Consider the following 21267-nt stretch of genomic DNA (forward strand, 5'->3'; position numbering starts at 1 on the left):
GAGTACATCATGAGAAACACTGGGCTGGATGAAGCACAAGCTGGAATCAAGATTGCCAGGAGAAATATCAATAACCTCAGATATGCAGATGACAGGACCCTTATGGCAGAAAGTGAAGAACTAAAGAGCCTCTTGATGAAAGTGAAAGAGGATAGTGAAAGTTGGCTTAAAACTCAACATTCAGAGAACTAAGATCTTGGCATCTGGTCCCATCACTTCATGGCAGATAGATGGGGAAATAGTAGAAACAGTGGCAGACTTTATTTTTCGGGGCTCCAAAATCACTGCAGATGGTAACTGCAGCCATGAAATTAAAAGAGGCTTGCTCCTTGGAAGAAAAGTTATGACCAACCTAGACTGCATATTAAAAAACAGAGACATTACTTTGCCAACTCTGTCCATCTAGTCAAAGATGTGGTTTTTCCAGTAGTCATGTATGGATGTGAGAGTTGGTCTATAAAGCTGAGCGCTGAAGAATTGATGCTTTTGAACTGTGGTGTTGGAGAAGACGCTTGAGAGTCCCTTGGACTGCAAGGAGATCCAAGCAATCCATCTTAAAGGAAAACAGTCCTGAATATTCATTGGAAGGACTGATGCTGAACCTGAAACTCTAATACTTGGTCACCTGATGTGAAGAACTGACTCATTTGAAAAGACCCTGATGCTGGGAAAGATTGAAGGTGGGAGAAGGGGACGACAGAGGATGAGATGGCTGGATGGCTTCACTGACTCAATGGACCTGGGTTTGAGTAAACTCTGGGAGTTGGTGATAGACAGGGAGGTCTGGCGTGCTGCAGTCCATGAGGTCGCAAAGGCGGACACGACTGAGCGACTGGAATGACTGACTGAGGAATCAGTTTCTATACTCTTCAATTAAATTGAGGACCATATAATCTCAACCTTTATAAAGAGATAAAAATCTACTGAAATATTTGGAAAGCACCTAAAGTTCAGTACCTGGCTTACAGTAGTTACTTAAATGGATGACAATGCCAGTGTCAAGATGGCATACTACATTAAAGTCTATGGCATACACAGGTGTCATCTGTTAATGGTGAATCTCAAGTGTAACTCTGGGTAAACATTTACAGAAATGTTTATGAAAGTTATGAAAAAGTCAGAACTGCAAAAATCTTACCCAACTCCTTGATTTGAAGGAAAACTTGAGGGCTCAGAGGTGATGATACAAGTTGCCCAGCCACTTGGCTGTAGCAAGATCTATGTCTTTGGGCAATGTGGCTGCCAAGCCTTATGCTATAGTGCACTGCGTACGTACATTGCAGACAGTACCCCCTCCAACAGAAATGATACAGGTGACAGGAGGTACAACCACAAAACAACTATTAAAGAAAGATCAAGCTTCCCTTTTAATGCATATACTTGACTTAAACAACTTTTATAAGTTTGATTTTTAAATTGAAAAAATATGAAACCAAGCAAATCAAAGTTGTATAGTTTCAAGGGAATCTTGCCTCCAAAGGCATGTTAAGACTTAAAAATTCAATGAATGACAATAACATATCTATAATGAAAAAAACAAAATGATAAATATCTATGGAGCTTCTCTAACTTTCCTAAGGAGAGACTACAGAAGTTACCTTTGTACTTCAATAGTTCCCATGGTTTCATATGCAAAATCACATTTATTGTCAATTTCAATAGCCTTGCTGATAAGCTCCAAACCTTTATCCAGATCTTGCTTCCACTGAAGTTGAAGTAAACTGCAAATGCAAAACAGCAGTCAGATGTGACCACGGCCCAGTATCAATTCTGCTCTCAATGAATTTATAATTTAATTATTAAGGAAAAACAAAATCTAAAACAGTACATTCAGCATCAAATCGTTTTTTTCTCCCTCAACTTACAGTGGTTTTCTAGTCTGAATTCCTTATTATGAAGTCTAAATTCCTTATTACAATGGTCTAGGCTCTATTATTAACCTCCTTTGCACAGCTTAATGTTTTAATTTGTATAATTTAAGTGAAGTTTTAAAAATGATAATTTAAGTATACTAGAACAGGAAAAACCTATTTATGTGTCTCCTATTTTGATACAAGTAACATTTGACAGGATGTTCAGAACTGAAATCCTTAAGTTAGAGTGCAAGTAGCACATTTACTAATTATCATATAATAATGAAACTATTAAAGAAATAAAAGTTAAAAAAAAGTAACAGTGAAGCATTCATAGCAATGAAGAAAGTTTTCAATTAGCTCACTGACTCTACCACAGTCCCCTTTCTCAGTGAGCAAAACAAATCCATTTTATTACTATGCAAGCAGTTTAGCTTTTTTATTGGAACAGACAGACCCTAAAAATACATACCCTTTATGAACATACGTTGTAGCATTATCTGGTTCCAAATTAATACATTTATCATACATTTCATCAGCTTTGCCAAACTGCTGTTGATCTGTTAATGCCTATGTGAAGAGATATTTCAGTTAAATTTAGGTAACTGTATCCCTAAGGAGTTAAAACTATGTCCTTTATTAATCATTAAAATTTACTTCATTTAACCATTCATTACCAAATTACTGTTTTGGGGTGACTGTTGTTTAGTTGCTCAGTCGTTTCTGGCTCTTTTGCAACTCCATGAATTGTAACCCGCCAGGCTCTTCTGTCCATGGAATTTTACAGGCAAGAATACTGGAGTGGGTAGCCATTCCCTTCTCCAGGGGATCTTCCTGACCCAGGGAGTCTCCTATGTCTCCTGCATTGGCAGGCGGAGTCTTTACCACTGATGCCACCTGGGAAGCCCTGTTTAGGGGATTAAACTTAATTAAAAATGTTAACCCTAAAAACAATACTTATTTGGAAGGATAAATTCAGGTAGGTATGTTAACGGTTATCAGAGTCAATCCTTAAAAATATCTGGTGAAAGAAAAAAACCTGCAATCAACTTTTAAGGCAAATCCCACGGCAGAAATGGAAGGCTTGGTTATAAGGAGACCAGACCATGCTCAAACTGTAACTCTGAAAGTTAGCTGGCATCTAAGCTCAAGCTTCAGAGTTCAAAGCAAAAAGTCATACTGTGTATCTAAAATATAACTCTCTCTAAATATTTATAAATTAAAAGTTGCAAACATCAGAAGAGGGAACAAAAGACAGAAATTCAGTGCAAACAGACTTATAATAGTGCTAGTGCTGGTAAGACAATGCTCAAGGAAGCCAAAACCTATTTTGAAGTTAACACAATGATGGAGAAATATACAATTATGAAACCTAAGCTAAAGAGCTGTTCCTAGTGTTGGTTTCTTTAAAAGCTAGTCAGTGGCCTTTGCTCTTTTAGCTGCTTATAGAAATCTGAACCAAAAAAGCCCTTCTGAATTTCATTTCAGTGATGAGGATGGTTACCTTCTGGTTTGTTTCAAATTAAATATAAAGTCTAAACCTAAGTGTACTATTCAGTACATACGTCATAAAATTGTGTGTTCGTCTCACTTTAATTTCTGTACATGCTATAAAATTTTATATATTATAGTACTCAGATGACCATTATATCTACTACTGTGGGCAAGAATCCCTTAGAAGAAACAGAGTAGCCATCATAGTCAACAAGAGTCTGAAATGCAGTACTTGGATGCAATCTCAAAACCGATAGAATGATCTCTGTTCGTTTCCAAGGCAAACCATTCAATATTACAGTAATCCAAGTTTATGCCCCAAACAGTAATGCTGAAGACGCTGAAGTTGAATGGTTCTATAAATACCTAAAAGACCTTTTAGAACTAACACCCAAAAAAGATGCCCTTTCCATTATAGGGAACTGGAATGCAAAAGTAGGAAGTCAAGAAACACCTGGAGTAACAGGCAAATTTGGCCTTGGAGCACGAAATGAAGCAGGGCAAAGGCTAATAGAGTTTTGCCAAGAGAACGCACTGGTTATAGTAAACACCCTCTTCCAAAAACACAAGAGAAGACTCTACACATGGACATCACCAGATGGCCAATACCAAAATCAGATTGATTATATTCTTTGCAGCCAAAGATGGAGAAGCTCTATACAGTTAGCAAAAACAAGACCAGGAGCTGACTGTGGCTCAGATCATAAACTCCTTATCGCCAAATTCAGACTGAAATTAAAGAAAGTGGAGAAAACCACTACACCAGGTATGACCTAAATCAAATCCCTTACGATAATACAGTGGAAGGGAGAAATAGATTTAAGGGACTAGATCTGATCGACAGAGTGCCTGATGAACTATGGACAGAGGTTTGTGACATTGTACAGGAGACAGGGACCAAGACCATCCCCATGGAAAAGAAATGCAAAAAAGCAAAATGGCTGTCTGAAGAGGCCTTTCAAATAGCTGTGAAAAGAAGAGAAGCAAAAAGCAAAGGAGAAAAGGAAAGATATAAGCATCTGAATGAAGAGTTCCAAAGAATAGCAAGGAGAGATAAGAAAGCCTTCCTCAGCGATCAGTGCAAAGAAAGAGAGGAAAACAATAGAATGGGAAAGACTCGAGATCTCTTTAAGAAAATCAGAGATACCAAGGGGACATTTCATGCAAAGATGGGCTCAATAAAGGACAGAAATGGTCTGGACCTAATAGAAGCAGAAGATATTAAGAAGAGGTGGCAAGAATACACAGAACAACAGTACAAAAAAGATATTCATGACCCAGATAATCATGATGGTGTGGTCACTCACCTAGAACCAGACATCCTGGAGTGTGACATCAAGTGGGCCTTAGGAAGCATCACTAGGAACAAAGCTAGTGGAGGTGATGGAATTCCAGTTGAGCTATTTCAAATCCTAAATGATGATGCTGTGAAAGTGCTGCAATCAATATGCCAGCAAATTTGGAAAACTCAGCAGTGGCCACAGGACTGGAAAAGGTCAGTTTTCATTCCAATCCCAAACATAGGCAATGCCAAAGAATGCACAAACTACTGCACAATTGCACTCATCTCACGTGCTAGTAAAGTCATGCTCAAAATTCTCTGTGCCAGGCTTCAACAGTATGTGAACTGTGAACTTCCAGATGTTCAAGCTGGATTTAGAAAAGGCAGAGGAACCAGAGATGAAATTGCCAACATCTGCTGGATTATCGTAAAAGCAAGAGAGCTCCACAAAAACATCTATTTCTGCTTCATTGACTATGCCAAAGCCTTTGACTGTGTGGATCACAATAAACTTTGGAAGATTCCTCAAGAGATGGGAATACCAGGCCACCTGACCTGCCTCTTGAGAAACCTATATGCAGGTCAGGAAGCAACAGTTAGAACTGGACATGCAACAATAGACTGGTTCCAAATAGGAAAAGGAGTACGTCAAGGCTGTATATCATCACCCTGCTTATTTAACTTATATGCAGAATACATCATGAGGAACGCTGGGCCGGAAGAGGCACAAACTGGAATCAAAATTGCCGGGAGAAATATCAATAACCTCAGATATGCAGATGACACCACCCTTATGGCAGAAAGTGAAGAAGAACTAAAGAGCCTCTTGATGAAAGTGAAGGAAGAGAGTGAAAAAGCTGGCTTAAAGCTCAACATTCAGAAAACTAAGATCATGGCATCTGGTCCCATCACTTCATGGCAGATAGATGGGGAAAAAGTAGAAACTTTGGCTGACTTTGTTTTCTTGGGCTCCAAAATCACTGCAGATGGTGGCTGCAGTCATGAAATTAAAAGACGCTTACTCTTTGGAAGGAAAGTTATAACCAGCCTAGACAGCATATTAAAAAACAGAGACATTACTTTGCCAACAAAGGTCTGTCTAGTCAAGATTATGGCTTTTCCAGTAGTCATGTATTGATGTGAGAGTTGGACTATAAAGAAAGCTGAGTGCCAAAGAATTGATGCTTTTGAACTGTGGTGTTGGAGAAGACTCTTGAGAGTCCCTTGGACTGCAAGGAGATCCAACCAGTCCATCCTAAAGGAGATCAGTCCTGAGTGTTCATTGGAAGGACTGATGTTGAAGCTGAAATCCAATACTTTGGCCACCTGATGCGAAGAGCTGACTCATTTGAAAAGACCCTGATGTTGGGAAAGATTGAGGGCAGGAGGAGAAGGGACGACAGAGGATGAGATGGTTGGATGGCATCACTCACTCAATGGACATGAGTTTGGGTAAATCTGGGAGTTGGTGATGGATAGGGAGGCCTGGTGTGCTGTGGTCCACGGGGTCACAAAGAGTTGGACACGCTGAGTGACTGAACTGAAAACTGACGGTACATGCTTTCACAATTAATAAGCAGCATGCAGTCAGCAACCAATGTATCATTTGTTTAATTGTCATTCTGTCGAGGAATTAAAGACTGAATAGACAAGATTTCAAACTGAGGTTTAAGAATTCCTGGATTGTACTTCATATCCCAGAATTTCAACCCCTATGCAGGGGTGTGTAGGACTTTTACAGAATAGATCCAACACAAATCAATCGTCTCACAGTCCCTCTCAATAATCCCTGAAAAAGAAATTTTACCCCTGTGGAAATTTTCTTATAACTTGACTAATGATAGCATGAAGGAAATGAGAAAGAAAACAATAAACCTTAAGGATGTTTGCAGGTAGGAATCTACCATGGATGGTCATTTTTAAGTGCTTCCTGTTTCTGTGATGTTTGGGGGGATAAGGAAGAACGAGGGACAAATTTCTTTAGGCTAAAAAGAAAAGACAAAATATATAGAATTTTGAGATGGCTGGGTTTTGAGATACCACAAGCAGCTTTTAACTTAAAGATTAAGCAACAGTCATTCATTCAGATATCATTTAGAGGGAAAACTCTTTACCTGTGGGTATAAGAAGCTAATTATTTTCATCTAAATGGATGATTTAAAGTTAATAAACTTTTAAAGAGTTCAAACTAAGATTAAAAGTGAAAATAATGCAAATTTAAATCCAAATTTCCATAGTTTCAATCCTAAATCAAGGAAAGCTTCAAGAATTTTGGACAAGTCATAGCTTAAAATGACCTGTTATAGACTAACCATTTAAAAGAACAGTAATCCAATAGAAAGAAAACTGTTTCCAAGGAAATTTTCCCCACGAATTGCATGCAGTAAATTTTCCTAAAGTAATTACATTTTTATAAATCCAATCCAAATGAAAACATGAGGGAAATGCTCTATTAAAGCTTCCCCAGGTTAGAAGTTTAGGGCCACAGTTTTCAAATTATGTAACACAGAAAAGAAGCCCCATTGAGGTGATTCAGGACCATCCTGAACAACCTGAGAACCAGGAACAAAGTCGTTTGCTTCCACAAAAGCTGCAACAAGAGCACTGTTTTCTGATTTCCACTCTAGGATTCAGGATATAAATGCAGTTCTTTACAGAACTGGCAACTGAAAAAACACGAAAAATGACATTTACCTGGGCATATAATGCATAGCCTTCAGCACACCTTGGAAATTTCTTTATGACCTCTTCAAAACCTTTCATAGCTGCTTGGATTTGTGAAGAATTGTTTCCTGTATATGCCTGGCGATACTGTTAAAAGATCAACAGAGGCCTGTCAAATCAAGAACTCAAAAACTCAGGAAATGTTAACATATTATAATGGTCACACAAAATTACATAAATATTTCCAGAAAAGCAGGTAATTTGTTAACATAATTTGCTGCATCTGAAGGGGTTCCACAGTAATATCTGCAGAGCAGGGATTCAAAGGCTATGTACAATTAGGGTTTCATTGCCACTATATAATTTCCAGATGCTCAATATCCTAGCAGACAGACTAACTAGAAGCTAACTTTGCATATAAATAGGGGAATACTAAACTCAATGAAATTTATTATCATTTTACTAAAAGCATTTTGGTATCCTTCATCTGATAATATTTTCACTTGTTTGTAAACTGAATTTTTTCTTTAAAAGGAAGATTCTTTTAGGACTCAGGGTACGGGGCTAATTGGAAATATCTCATCTCATTAGAAATGGTCTCATTTTACCTGATTTTCAACTTTGTGTTTCTGAATAGCTCTACAAGGTGAAATGAGAGGTGTATTATACAGTGTCATGATTGCCAAGTATTTCCTTGAAATGCTTTTGTTCTTTATACTGGCTTATGGTAAAGAGTAGGGAGAAAAGTGCTTTTTAGGGGGCACATAAAATCAGGGACAAACATCTATCAAGATGAACCAAATAAAGCACCCAGAGAATACTGAAGCAGTACCTCAAGTAACATACACACTTCTATTTCTTTAAGCTGACAAATTTTTCTGTTTGTCACAGATTGAAGGAAAAAACAGAAGATTTTATAGACACTGCTGCTGCTGCTAAGTCGCTTCAGTCATGTCCGACTCTGCGACCCCCACAGACGGCAGCCCACCAGGCTCCGCCGTCCCTGGGATTCTCCAGGCAAGAACACTGGAGTGGGCCGCCATTTCCTTCTCCAATGCATGAAAGTGAAAAGCAAAAGTGAAGTCAGTGAAGTCACTCAGTTGTGTCCAACTCTTCGTGACCCCATGGACTGCAGCCCACCAGGCTCCCCTGTCCATGGGATTTTCCTGGCAATAATCGTTTTTGTTAACAATGGGAAATACTGATGTTTAGGAAAATACAAAAGAAAGTAGAACCTACCAAAGCAAAACATTTCTGAGCTTGTGCCAGAGCAGACTCAGGTCTTAATCTAATACATTCATCAAAATCTGCTACTGCTTCTTCAACTTGATCAAGCAGTATTTTTAGCTAAGGAAAGAAAGTACACAAATAAGCGCAGTTCAAAACAAAAACTATACCAGTTAAGCCTGTACTGTGCCTTTTTGCATAACCACCATAAAGCTAAGCATGGAATTATTAATACAGAATTACTTTCTAGAAACAGTGAATCAGAAAATCTTATAATTTTAAAGGAAAGGTACTAAAACTTAGAACTAGTGTTCAATTAAAAAAAATTTTTTTTAATTTAAACCTACCAGTTTTTAATCATTCTTAAGTGGTTTTTCTTCTAGAATATGAAATGTCTCTGTACTTTCAAACTTCAAAGTAGGGATAGATCAGACATTAAATAATTACATTTCATATTAATCTTAAGATACACCAGTAAGGATCAAAATATCAAGAATTTTAAGGTTATCTCAATACTTTTTAAGATGCTCCAGACAGAAATATTAGGTAAAATTTTCCATTAGAAAGGACTTGAACTTTTCTGTTATTATATGGATTAGTAATGCACTCCACTCTAATGCACTCCAAGAAGCCACATCACACAAACAGATTTATAAAGCCATGTTTTTCCAGATGAGGCTGAAATTGGGAACTGTTTTCTTCCTATGAATTTTTACTAAAAACCAAATATGCACAGAATTATAAAGCTCTATTCAAAAGAGATTTTTTGTGATACTGTCTAGATAGCTCAGGTTAATAATTCCTTACAAGATGACTACAAAAATCATTCTGATTCTAAGCATTAACTCAAAATGCTGACTACAAGTTTTTTTTAATTTGTCACTAAGTTTTTAAAGCTTTACTCATTGAAGACCTATGAAGCAGAAATGCCTAAAAACCGAACTTGAACTGGCAAGCCAACATTTGCAGCCTTCCTCTTCTCTCTCTTTTTTTAACAAGTAAGGATCAGGACAAATGTTCAAGATGGAACTAAACAAATGAAAACCCAAACAAAACCACCCTGATACTTTGTTAACAGCTATCATAAGTGATATAAGAAAACTTTAAGACATTTTCAAAAATGCTATCAAATCCCTCAATTCAAGGATCAGAACGCCTTAAGAAAATTAATTTACCTGTCCTCGGTGGTGATAAACATCTGCATTCTGAGGATCGATGTCGGCAGCCATGTTAAAATCCTGAGTAGACAACAAAGGCTGCTGCTGTTGCATGTGCATGCTGCCCCTTTTGATGAGCGCATTTGCTCGAAGCTATATACCCAAAATGAGGAAAGATTCATCGTCACTTTGTATTTTAATTGAGTTTTTAAAAAATAACAGCTTTACTGAGATGTAGTTCACATACTGTAAGAGTCATTTTTAGTATATGACTAAAAATGTGCAACCAGTCACCACTAGAAATGTTTTCACCACTCCCAAAAGAAACCTCATACACATTAGCAGGGACTCTCTATTTCACCTCTAATTCTCAGTCCCTGGAAACCACCATTCTATCTACGGATTTGTATATTCCAGACATTTCACATAAATGGAATCGTAAACTATGTGGCCTTTCTGTGTCTGTCTTCTTTCACAAACAGCAGGTCTTCAAGGTTCCTCTAAGTTCTAACATGTACTTCATTCTATTTTCAGTTCAGTTCAGTTGCTCAGTCGTGTCCGACTCTCCGCGACCCCATGAATCACAGCACGCCAGGCCTCCCTGTCCATCACCAAATCTCGGAGTTCACTCAAATTCATGTCCACAAAGTCGGTGATGCCATCCAGCCATCTCACTCTCGGTCGTCCCCTTCTCCTCCCGCCCCCAACCTTTCCCAGCATCAGAGTCTTTTCCAGTGAGTCAACTCGTCGCATGAGGTGGCCAAAGTATTGCAGCTTCAGCTTTATTCCATTGTATAAATCAGTCTATTTATCTCTTCACCAGCTGGTGGACATTTGAGTTGCTTCCACTTTTTGGCTCTTAGGAATAATGCTACTAAGAACATTATGTACAAGTTTTTGTCTTGACATAAATCCTCATAGGTATATACCTAAGAGAGTAATTGCTGGGTCACATGGTAACTCTAGAAACCACTCCCCACTAATTTCCAAAGGGATTTTATCATTCTACATTTCTACTATCAATGTGTGAGAGTTCCAATTTTTTCCACATCTATATCAATACTTTTAATTGTCCAAATTTCTGATTATGGCCATTCGAGTGGGTATAAAGTTATGCCTCATTGTGATTTTGCTTCACATTTCCCTAAGGGCTAATGATGCTGAGTGCATTTTCTTGTTCTTATTGGTCATTTGTACCTATTCTTTGGAAAACTGTCTACTCAGATCCTTTCCTATTTTTAAATTAGGCTATCTTTTAATGGTTGTGTTATAAAGATGATTTAATATTGCCTGCATCCAAGCTCATTATCAGACATACGACCTGGGGATATTTTCCCCATTCTGTGGAATAAGTCCCGCAACCATTACTGTGTCATTTGTGCTGCTGGTGTCACACCAGGAACCACTGCTTAAAGTACTGAAGATTTCCTCCTTATGTTTTTTCCTAAGAGTTTTATAGTTCTAGCTCTTACATTCAGGTCTCTGATCCATTTTGAGCTCATTTTTGTACATGGCATGATAAGTACATTACTACCTGCCATTATAACAAAGTCATGATCAGGAAAAAGAAAGATTCTTCTCCAAATTTTTTTTCAAGGCAAAAGTACACAAATGTCCGAAATGAAACAAGCAAGAATGCCCCCATGATAATAACAAAAACAGAACATATCTAATTATCAGGAAATAAAGATAATTATTACAAGGCTATCTTCAACTTGAAAATCTCATTTTTTGAAATGGACTTTTAACAAATACTTAGTTTAAATTACTTTTGTTTCCAAGAAGTTAAGATAAAATTTGCTGGCAAATACTTAAGCCTTGAAAACAACTTTCATTTTCCACAAAATACATGAATGATTCTTTCGGAGGTGAAGGAAGCCAGAGTTTACTTAATTCAGTAAGGAAAAAGAGACGTTAATCAACCAACAGTACTTTGGTGGCCAACCTTTGTTCTTATTATGCTGAAATAGAGGGCTCATATAATTTAACAGATCCCTACCGAATCTCAATTGTGAAAATAACTGCATATACACAAGAACACTTAGAAAATGAAAAGCTGTTCCAACCACACAACTGCAAAAACTTTTGGTATGTTTCTATATTACAATATATTTTTAGATTTTGGTTTTTTCCTCATGTAAATAAACTCTTTCAGAATATATTAAATGTGCTTACTTTTATTAAATGCATTATATATTCTTACACTACACATTGCTTGCTATTTATAGTATTATGGCATACTGCAAGTTATTTATATTATCTATAGCACTGCTGCATCACCCTTACTCCCACCCAAATATAGTCCAACACAGCAGGCAGAAGCTATACAGGGAAGCTGAAGCAAAAAGACGCTGTAGAAAAAACAATCCTTTCTTAGTTAAAGTTAACTATCACTGATATGTTTGTTCTAGTTTCACCACACCAATTCAATCATTATTAGGTGTAGTTCCTTCAAAAACAAAAAATAAGTCTTTTGGAGAATGGCAACTGAAATGCTAAAAATTTGGCAAGACATACCTAAAAGCTTCATTTTTACTATTAATTTTTTTCACATGCACACACACAGTTTTAAAAAGTACCTTCACATTAGCTTCCTGCAAGCTGATGACCTTATCTAAATCTGGTTTGGCTGCGTTGGCATTGCCAATAAGCAGGTAGAAAGTAGCTCGTAGTAACAATGCTTCTGCCATGTATTTTCCTTGAGCATCTATTTCTTTTGAGCATTCACTTATGATTTTATCATAGTTTTCTTCTTCCATATACTGTTTGGCCTTTAAATATCCAGAACTGAAAATAAAATGAGCAGAGGAAATTACAAATTTTATCGTTTATTGCTAATAAAATGAGCATAACAAATTACTAAGAAAGGATCAAATGCTGAACCTTGCCACACTCAGTATACATGAGGCAAACAAGTGTCCTTTCCCCCTTAACAAGTTAACCAGCCAGTGCGGGACTGGAGGTGGTGGTGGAGGTGTGTGTGGGGGAAGCACCTTAGGTTTCTGATGCAGACTGGGAGCTTCTTGCTGCCTTGGTGAGAGGCTTTTAAAAAGGAAAACAGCAGAGAAAATGGCAGAAACCTAGGGCTACAGTCCAGGCTTCAACATTTAGACACATGAAAAAGTAAGCAAATGACAGATTGAAATGCACTATAGGAAAGGATCCTGTCTTATTCACCTTCTTATCTGTGGCACGCTGATGGCACTCAACAGCTGCTGTGTGACGAACAGAAAGAACAGAGAAAGAGAAAATAATCAGGTGAGTTGGGGGTCACAGAACCCAAGAGAAGAGGTGTGACCTGAGTTGTACTTTGTAAACATCACTCCAGCTGTGTTGTGAAAAATGAACATTAAGGGAGCAAGAACTTAAGCAAAGGGAGTAGCTAAAAGGCTCTCATCTAGAAGCTGTGCTATTTCACCTAGAAGAACAGACCTAGAATGAATAGGTGGGAATATCAAAGAAGCAGACTGTAGCCCACTAGGTTCCTCTGTCCATGGAATTCACAGGCAAGAACACGAGTGGGTTGCCATTTCCTACTCCAGGGAATCTTCCCAACCCAGCGATCGAACCCAGGTGTCCTACATTGGGGGGAGTTTCTTTTCCATTTGAGCTATAAGGGAAGCCAATCACTTTCAGAATGAATAGGTGGGAATATCAAAGCAGCAGACTCTTCCATCAAATAGGACTTAAAGAAAACACCCTTCTCTTTCTTTTTAAAAAGCAATGACCACAATATCATCACTTGTCTAGGATGATTTTATTCAGAACACTTGTAGAGGGATTTTTTGAACTGAAAAGGAAAATTACACTAGACGTTCTTTAAGGGGTCTTACAAATATAAGGCACATTACATAAGAAACAATATAAGGCACATTATGTAAGAAAATCATGTTTTCTTATTTCATTTACTACCTATTCTGAATAGAAAGAATTGGCAAGTGACTTAAAAGTCATGTCAGTCAAAACTTAGAAACTCTGTGCTAACCCTACCCATAATTAACATTCTAATATTCCTGCGCTAAGACAAAAATAATTAGATTGGAAGTAATAATGGTGCCTATTTACTGAGAACCTAAGTTCTAGATGCCTACAAACATGACCTGTAAACCTCACAATAAGCCTCAAAGGTAATTATTATCTCTCCATTCAAAAATTGATAAAGCTAAGGCTCAGAGTAAAGTAGAGTAAAAACTTAGGACCAACTCCAGTTAGTGTTCTGGTGAGAGACAGTTATGTCCAACCACCTCTCAATGCAGCTTTTAGAATAATGGTATTAAAACTTCATTGTACTTTTTCTGGGATAAGGACACCTACCTCCTAATCAGAAGAGGCAATTATTGGCATCACCCTCAACATTTACTTCCCATCTACAATTTCCTTAAAGAGATTGTTCATCAACTAACACAAATCAGAACATCTTGGCAAAATTATGTGTAGTATCCTCCCTTAAAAGGTGGCCAGTAATGGTAGAAAAATTGAGAGATAGAAACCAAAAGCACTCTTTTCCCTTAAACATCCCAATATGCTATAGAGGCAAAATTATGCTTTGCTATGGGAACAGCATTCCCTTTTCTTCCAAACTCATTAGAAAATGTCACGTTGGTAATAATATTGTGTCTTCTCTTGGAGAGGTGAGCTAGCCTCAACAGCAAAATAAAAGTACTGCTAAATATAAATGGATAAGCAGGCTAGATAGCTTATATATCCTTGTACTTTGACTTCAGCTCTCTACAAGAGTAAACACAAACCCAAAGAATGGCATTTTCCTAGGCATGCAGGAAAAACCTTGAAAACAGTCACTCTTTTGGGCACTCCTAAAAATTAAATTAGAAACTTCCTTGCACTAAAACATCTGAATATTGATCTACACAATCATTTTTTAAGTTAGTCTCCCTACTCAAATATACTTAACCACTTGACTCTCTGGGAACTCTCTTGAGAATATTATGTAGAGCTTAAAAGCTGGGCAGACTCCTGGCAGTAAAACCTTGAGTTACCAAAGAGGTAACATTCAGGGTATAACAGACATGTGTGAGAAAAGAAGTATTTTTAATATTATTATTATATATTATAATTTTATTATATTCATAAAGAAAGTGAAAGAAAGTAAAGTCGTTCAGACATGTCCAACTCTTTGTGACCCCATGGACCATAGCCTACTAGGTTCCTCTGTCCGTGGGATTTTCCAGGCAAGAATACTGGAGTGGGTTTCCATTTCCTTCTCCAGGAGATCTTCCTGACCCAGGGATTGAACCCTGGTCTCCCGCATTGTAGGCAGACGCTTTACCGTTTGAGCCACCGGGGAAGCTCTATTATATTCATATCTATCTATAAATAGGTTTTTAAAGAAATGACTCAGAGTCCCACTTTGGCTCCATGGCAGCAAAAAACTGCACAACCCAATTCCCCCACAAAAAGCATTAAGCAGATACTATACTCGAGACACACTTACTTTTCTTTTACTTCTAAAGCCTCCCCTTCCTTGTCTTTATCTTCATCAGACTTCTCTCCTTTAAGCATTGGCTGAGAAATTATATCATCCGTGAAAGAACTGAAGTAAGATTTGATAAACTGTGGAGATGGCATCAGAGGTTCACGATTCTGAAATTTAATCATATTTAAATACATCAAAACAGAAAACACTAACCAAAGAAGCAGATGCATTTGTAGAACACTGAGAACCACTGCCATAAAAACTGGCACCTCATTTTCAAATAACTGAAGAATATCAGGCTCCAAACTGTAGGGTAATAGACAGTGAAAATGGTAATACTGCCAGTGCCAGCTTTTCAAGAAATGTTTTGAATTGACAGCCTTTCCCCTCTCTGAAGATGTAAACTGTCAAAAACTCTTATAACCACACACTAAATTAAACCATCTACTAACTGTGTAGGACCAGTGCCAATTTATACAGTATATCTTTAAAAACTTTAAAAAGCAAGAGTTGGAAATTTTTTTCTGTAAAAGGCCAGATAGTAAATATTTTAGGTTTTGTATGCCACAGTGTCACAACCACTCAGCTCTGCTGTTGTAGTTTAAAAGCAGCCAAAATCAATGTGTGAGTGGCTGAGTTCCAATAAAACATTACTGGCACATTTATAAAACAGGTGGCAGACTGGATTTGGCCTGTAGGACATTGTTTGGAAACCTCTAATATACGTGAATTCTTTTAATATTCTCTAGGTACAATCCGGACATAGTTCACATTCTAATTTTAAAAGGCCACAAAAGCCCAATATTATAGGAAAAATAAATATAGTCCAGATCTAATTTCAGTCATTACCATCATGCCCAAACTTAAGCAGTATAAATTAGCAATGACCCTTCACAATGCATATTGCCTCTATTATTAACCAATGCAGGTTAATTTACCTTATATTTTTCTTTGGCTTTCTCTTTTCCAAGAAGTTTAAGAACTTTATCAGCTAACAGCATACTCTGCTGATTTTGGAATCCTTCTAATATACACACAGCAGTGACATCTAGAAATGATGCAAAAAAATAAGAGTATGAAAATTATTGCAAAAAGGACTAGCAGCATCAAATGGGCTCAGTGTTACCACAGAAAGCCAAACTAAATTCATTTTCAATAAATTTATTCTTAACATTTTCATTTTACATACTTTACAATCAAACTCAAAGCTCAGAAAGTCACTCCACTTCTCCAGAATTCACTCTCCTCACCTATGAAATGAAAGGGACTATGCTACATGATTTGTGATGTTTCTCACTGCTCTAACATTGTACATAGTAAATAAAACAAGTAACCCAGGAACATTCTCTTCTGGACAGTAAGTATAGGCCAAATCATAATGTGGCTCTCTCATGTCTGGTCTTACTTTTTTTTTATAGGCCTCAGGGTTATTCCTTGTCTCCAAAGCCATCTTGCCACAGAGCTCTCAATGAAATCTGCTTCAAAATATCTTTTTAACCTGGCTATGCTATAACTCAATATACAATGGTTTGAAATAAAAAAGATCCATGTTTCTTTAACCTCCCAACCTTTCATTCAAAGTAGTCAACAAGACCGGAGAAGGCAATGGCAAGCCACTCCAGTACTCTTGCCTGGAAAATCCCATGGATGGAGGAGCCTGGTAGGCTGCAGTCCATGGGGTCGCTATGAGTCAGACATGACCGAGTGACTTCACTTTCACTTTTCACTTTCACACATTGGAGAAGGAAATGGCAACCCACTCGTGTTCTTGCCTGGAGAATCCCAGGGACGGGGGAGCCTGGTGGGCTGCCGTCTATGGGGTCACACAGAGTCGGACACGACTGAAGTGACTCTGCAGCAGCAGCAGCAGCAGCAATCAACAAGACTGTCCCTTTCTTTTTGAATTCAATTTCTCACAACTGCAAACGCATGCTGCTCCAAACAAGTCAATCTACTGCATGTTCCCCTGATACTCAGCTAGTGCCAATGTCAATGTCTTTTCCCCATCCCATTTCTCCACCTAAACCCATTTAAACACCTCTCTATGATTAGCTCTTAATAACTTCAAGGTCTGGTTCAAAATCAGAAATTTCAGCAACACTCCTCCTACCCATCACCAAAGTATATGATACCGCAAAACCTCAAGTTTTTTCTAAAACTCTAAAACCACTTTCAACTGGTAACCCAGATTTTAAAAAAATAAAATAGTTTTATCCTTTTAAATAATGATATTATTTAAAAAATAATTATGGCTAAATTTCTGATTATTGATGCTTTTAAAGCAGATTTAAATATGTAGTGTGAAAATACCTTTAGGCTGTGGAATCTGCCATTTTGTGTTAGCTCTACATCAACTGGAACAATGTACTTTGTAGGTCAGCGGCCAATACCCTAACTGCAGTTTTAGCAACAGATATGGCTAATTAGAGGCCAAGGAATATTTATGATATTTACTGAGAACGGCAAATTCACTTGATGCTTTGTATCAATTACAAAATTTCTAATTGAGTAAAGGATAATGTTTGAAAATAGCAAGGGCAAAAAACAAATTTTTCTTTAATGATTCATCTCAAAATTATTTCATATTGATATAAGATATTAATTGAAAATATGCAGAATCTTAGTAACACTTAACTAAATATCTCTTCTGATTTCTTATTCATGAAATTACACTGATACTGTTGCCAACTTTAAAATCTGCATTATATAAACTTTAAATCATTTAATTGAATAGTTGGGAACAGAGATGGTAACTCAAGTATCAGCAATGTCAATTGAAACTACAGAACAAAGTTTCAATTGGGGAAGAGTCAAACTTTTAAACACAATTGATTTCTCTACTCATAGGCAGAGCTGCATATAAATTTACCAGTGACTACAAAACCTTTGGTAATTTTCATATGTAAACACAAAAATACCCTCACCTTCTAAACATTCCTTCTTATTGTCTAGCTTCTCGTGGGCTTTTGCACGTCTAAAGAGAGCTTTCACATATTTGGGATTAAGTTCAACAGCCTTTGTACAATCTTGTGCCACTTCTTTCCATTTTTGCTGTAATTGAAAGTATTAAAAAACAAACAAAAAAAAGTCACACTGAAGGAAGCACTGTTCAACAGAAATCAGTTTTCTAAACTCAGCAGGCTGAGTATTAAGAGTCCCACAATAGAAAACATATTCTCAATTCATACAAACAGTTAAGAGCCACAACACATTATAATAGCTCCATACAAATAACTGCAATAAAGATAAGCAATCTGATTTTTAAAAATAGGTAAAGGACATAAGCCATCTTTCTACTACCACATCTATAACCTACCCGAATCTATGTGATTATATCATCTCTTTCTTCCCTCCTTTTAAACTGAGGAAGCACCCCTCTTCAGCAAAGGCCAACCCTCCACTTGCAGTAGGATCCACACTCCCCCCACGTCAAGGACTTCACTGTTAGCTCTCCTGCCTCTGCATCAATCTGCTTCTCTACTGAATCATTCCTATTAGCATAAAAACACTTGCTTTAGTATCTCCCATCTTTTAAAAACCCTCCTTTGATTCCGTATTTCCCTACAGTTATTACCCCATTTCTCAGCCCTCATTATTGCCAAACCTCCAAGGAGTAGCCACTCTGCTTAATTTCCACCTACTTCCACTGGCTGCTCCTTCCCAATTTCTGTAGCTGACTTCTCCCCGCTATCTGACTTCTGCTGGAATGCTCAAGGACTCATCCCTTCTCTTAAGTAATCACATCTATGGTCGTGTAACATCTAAGATTAGAGGACTCCTAAATTTATCTCTTTAACCCAAATCACTCTCCTAAAATACAGACATTTCTCAATTCAACCGTCTGCTTAGTTGTCTCAATCCTTCCTCACTCCACTATTATTAAAACTCCTGCTTCTCTTCAGCCTTCATATCCAATACGAGAGCAAGTTTTATTGGTTTTCAGCTTTCCTTCATGTCTCACCTAGGCAACGACAACATCCTTCCTCAGTCCCCTTGCCTCCACTCTTGCCTCCCTCCAATATACTGACAGGACAGTGAGGACAATTTTAGATGATGCTCTTGCCCTATTAAAAATCCTTAAATACTTCCCATTACACTCAGAATCAAATCCAAACTTCTTACCATTGCAAGACTTTGCCTGATCTGGCCTCTGCTACCTCTCCAATTTCATCTCTCTATATCCCAGGATCCTTTATCCACACTTCTTTAATCACGGCAAATTCTTTTCTGCCTCAGAAGCAATTACATACACTGTTTTCTCCATTTGTAACACTCTAGTCTCCACTATTTGATACACCAACCTCAATCATTCCTCTATTAGAGAATCAAAGGCTTATCCAAATGTCATTTAACAGTTCACTGTTGAGTGATCTTTGAGTTTTATGCATAACTGTCTGCTTGTACAGACCCAGCTCCTACTACAGTAACCTTTCATATATAATACAGTCAACAAAATATGGTTGAACAAAAAATGCAGAGACTACAAATGACCGATAAACATAGAAAAAGATGGTCCACTTCACCAACATCTCAAAAAGTGCAAATTAAAATGAGGAGATCGTATTTTTCTTCTACTAGAGTGGCAAATATTAAGACTGATAATTCACACAGTGAGATACTAGAAAACAAGCATGCTCAAATATTATTAATAGAATAGGTACTAATACTAACTCTTTATAATTCCATTTCTGAATTTTCTTCTCAGAAAAGTATGCAAAAAAAATATTTAGTGCAACACTGAATGCAACAGGGAAAGAGGAAGTAATTCAAATGTCCATCAACAGGGAGATGTTCTCCACCACACGGCTATTAACAGCTACTACCTACAGGTTTTCAAAGGAATGAAACAGATCTGTGTGTGCTACGAAAAGTTGTGCCAGATACAGTGGCAACTGGAAAAATACATTGCAAACAATGTAATGGGAATTAATCTTTTAGTCTTTCCCCCCCACCACATATGCTATTATTACATACATGGAGGCAAAAGTTGAGGAAATAGACTTAGACTGCTGAGATGAATGGGGTCACCAGAAACTTTAACTTTCTTTATTATCTAATTTTATAAAATCTGATATATACTACTTTGGATTATATGTGGAATGAGCAAAACTAAAATTTGTTCTTAATAACCTATGTAATTAAAAGATATAAAACCAAAACAAGACCCCTATAATTTTAAAACAACTTCAAAAAGTGTATTAGACATATTTGAGTGGCATTAGCTGAAACATTATGCAAGGATAGAGAAACAAAAAGAAGAAAAACCAACCTACTACATACCAATTGCTCAAAGGCAGCAGCTCTGTTTTGATAAAATGTGGAAAGGTCAACATTCTTCTCTGTAGGACACAAACTGATAGCCTCGGTATAGCACTGAATAGCTTGTTCATATTTTCCTGCTTTAAAATATTTGTTGCCTTTGTTCTTGGCTGCTTGGGCTCTATCAAGAGAGTTCTGAAACACAAGGGAACAATTATGAAACACTTATCAATACGCAGTAACAGATTCAGACCGCAGTGACTAAATGACACACGGCAGAATGGGTGTTCACAATGCAAGTCACTCACATCTGCATCTTCATGGGAGACAAGAGTCTTTAATAGGACTGCCAAGTCAAAAATTTTATAAATCTTCAACTTGAAAAACACTCACACTCCGCCCCCTCCAAAAGGCTGTATTGCTTTAAGGTATACCACTTTTTCACCACACTCCTCCAGCAAGAGTTTTCACAACCAGTCTATTGGGCATAAAACTGTGGTTCTCAATCAGGGATGATTTTCCCTCTAGGATACATTTCACAATGCCTGATAACATTCTGGATTTTCACACCTAGGGGTCGGGGGAGATGCTCCTGGTATCTAGTAGGTAGATACTAGAATGCTGCTAACATTCTATGATGTACAGGGCAGCACCCCACAATAAAAACTTATCAGATCCAAAATGTCAATAGTGCCAAAGTTGCAAAACCCCAGTGTAACATAATATTCTGATATTATTTTAATTCACATTTTCTCCACTATAAACAAATTTGAAAATCTGTTCACGTTTATTGGCTATTTGACTTTTTCATTCTGAAAACCATTTAATCACATGTATTGGTGCTTTTCAATTAGGTTGTTGATCAACAGTGTAGAACAGATACTAGAAACACTTTGC

The 21267-nt window shown here is 37.3% G+C and overlaps 1 protein-coding gene across 2 annotated transcripts in view; it reads right to left on the reverse strand.

The window, feature by feature from the left end:
- TOMM70 (translocase of outer mitochondrial membrane 70) overlaps positions 1-21267 on the reverse strand; it is a 38440-nt gene that overhangs the window by 3687 nt on the left and 13486 nt on the right. Inside the window, exons 2-11 of one of the 2 annotated variants that reach the window (XM_055411826.2) lie at positions 20392-20565; positions 18036-18162; positions 16050-16159; positions 15130-15278; positions 12257-12464; positions 9696-9830; positions 8533-8640; positions 7324-7440; positions 2326-2423; positions 1599-1721 (exon numbers count right to left, since the gene is read on the reverse strand). In XM_055411826.2, coding sequence (XP_055267801.2) covers positions 1599-1721; positions 2326-2423; positions 7324-7440; positions 8533-8640; positions 9696-9830; positions 12257-12464; positions 15130-15278; positions 16050-16159; positions 18036-18162; positions 20392-20565 — 1349 coding nt within the window. The remainder of the gene's footprint in view (positions 1-1598; positions 1722-2325; positions 2424-7323; positions 7441-8532; positions 8641-9695; positions 9831-12256; positions 12465-15129; positions 15279-16049; positions 16160-18035; positions 18163-20391; positions 20566-21267) is intronic. The other variant, XM_055411912.2, reaches the window with a different exon arrangement.

This window comes from Moschus berezovskii, chromosome 1 (genome assembly GCF_049115385.1).
Source record: "Moschus berezovskii isolate FMDL1 chromosome 1, NW_MosBer_1.0, whole genome shotgun sequence".
NCBI classification, from domain to species: domain Eukaryota; kingdom Metazoa; phylum Chordata; class Mammalia; order Artiodactyla; family Moschidae; genus Moschus; species Moschus berezovskii.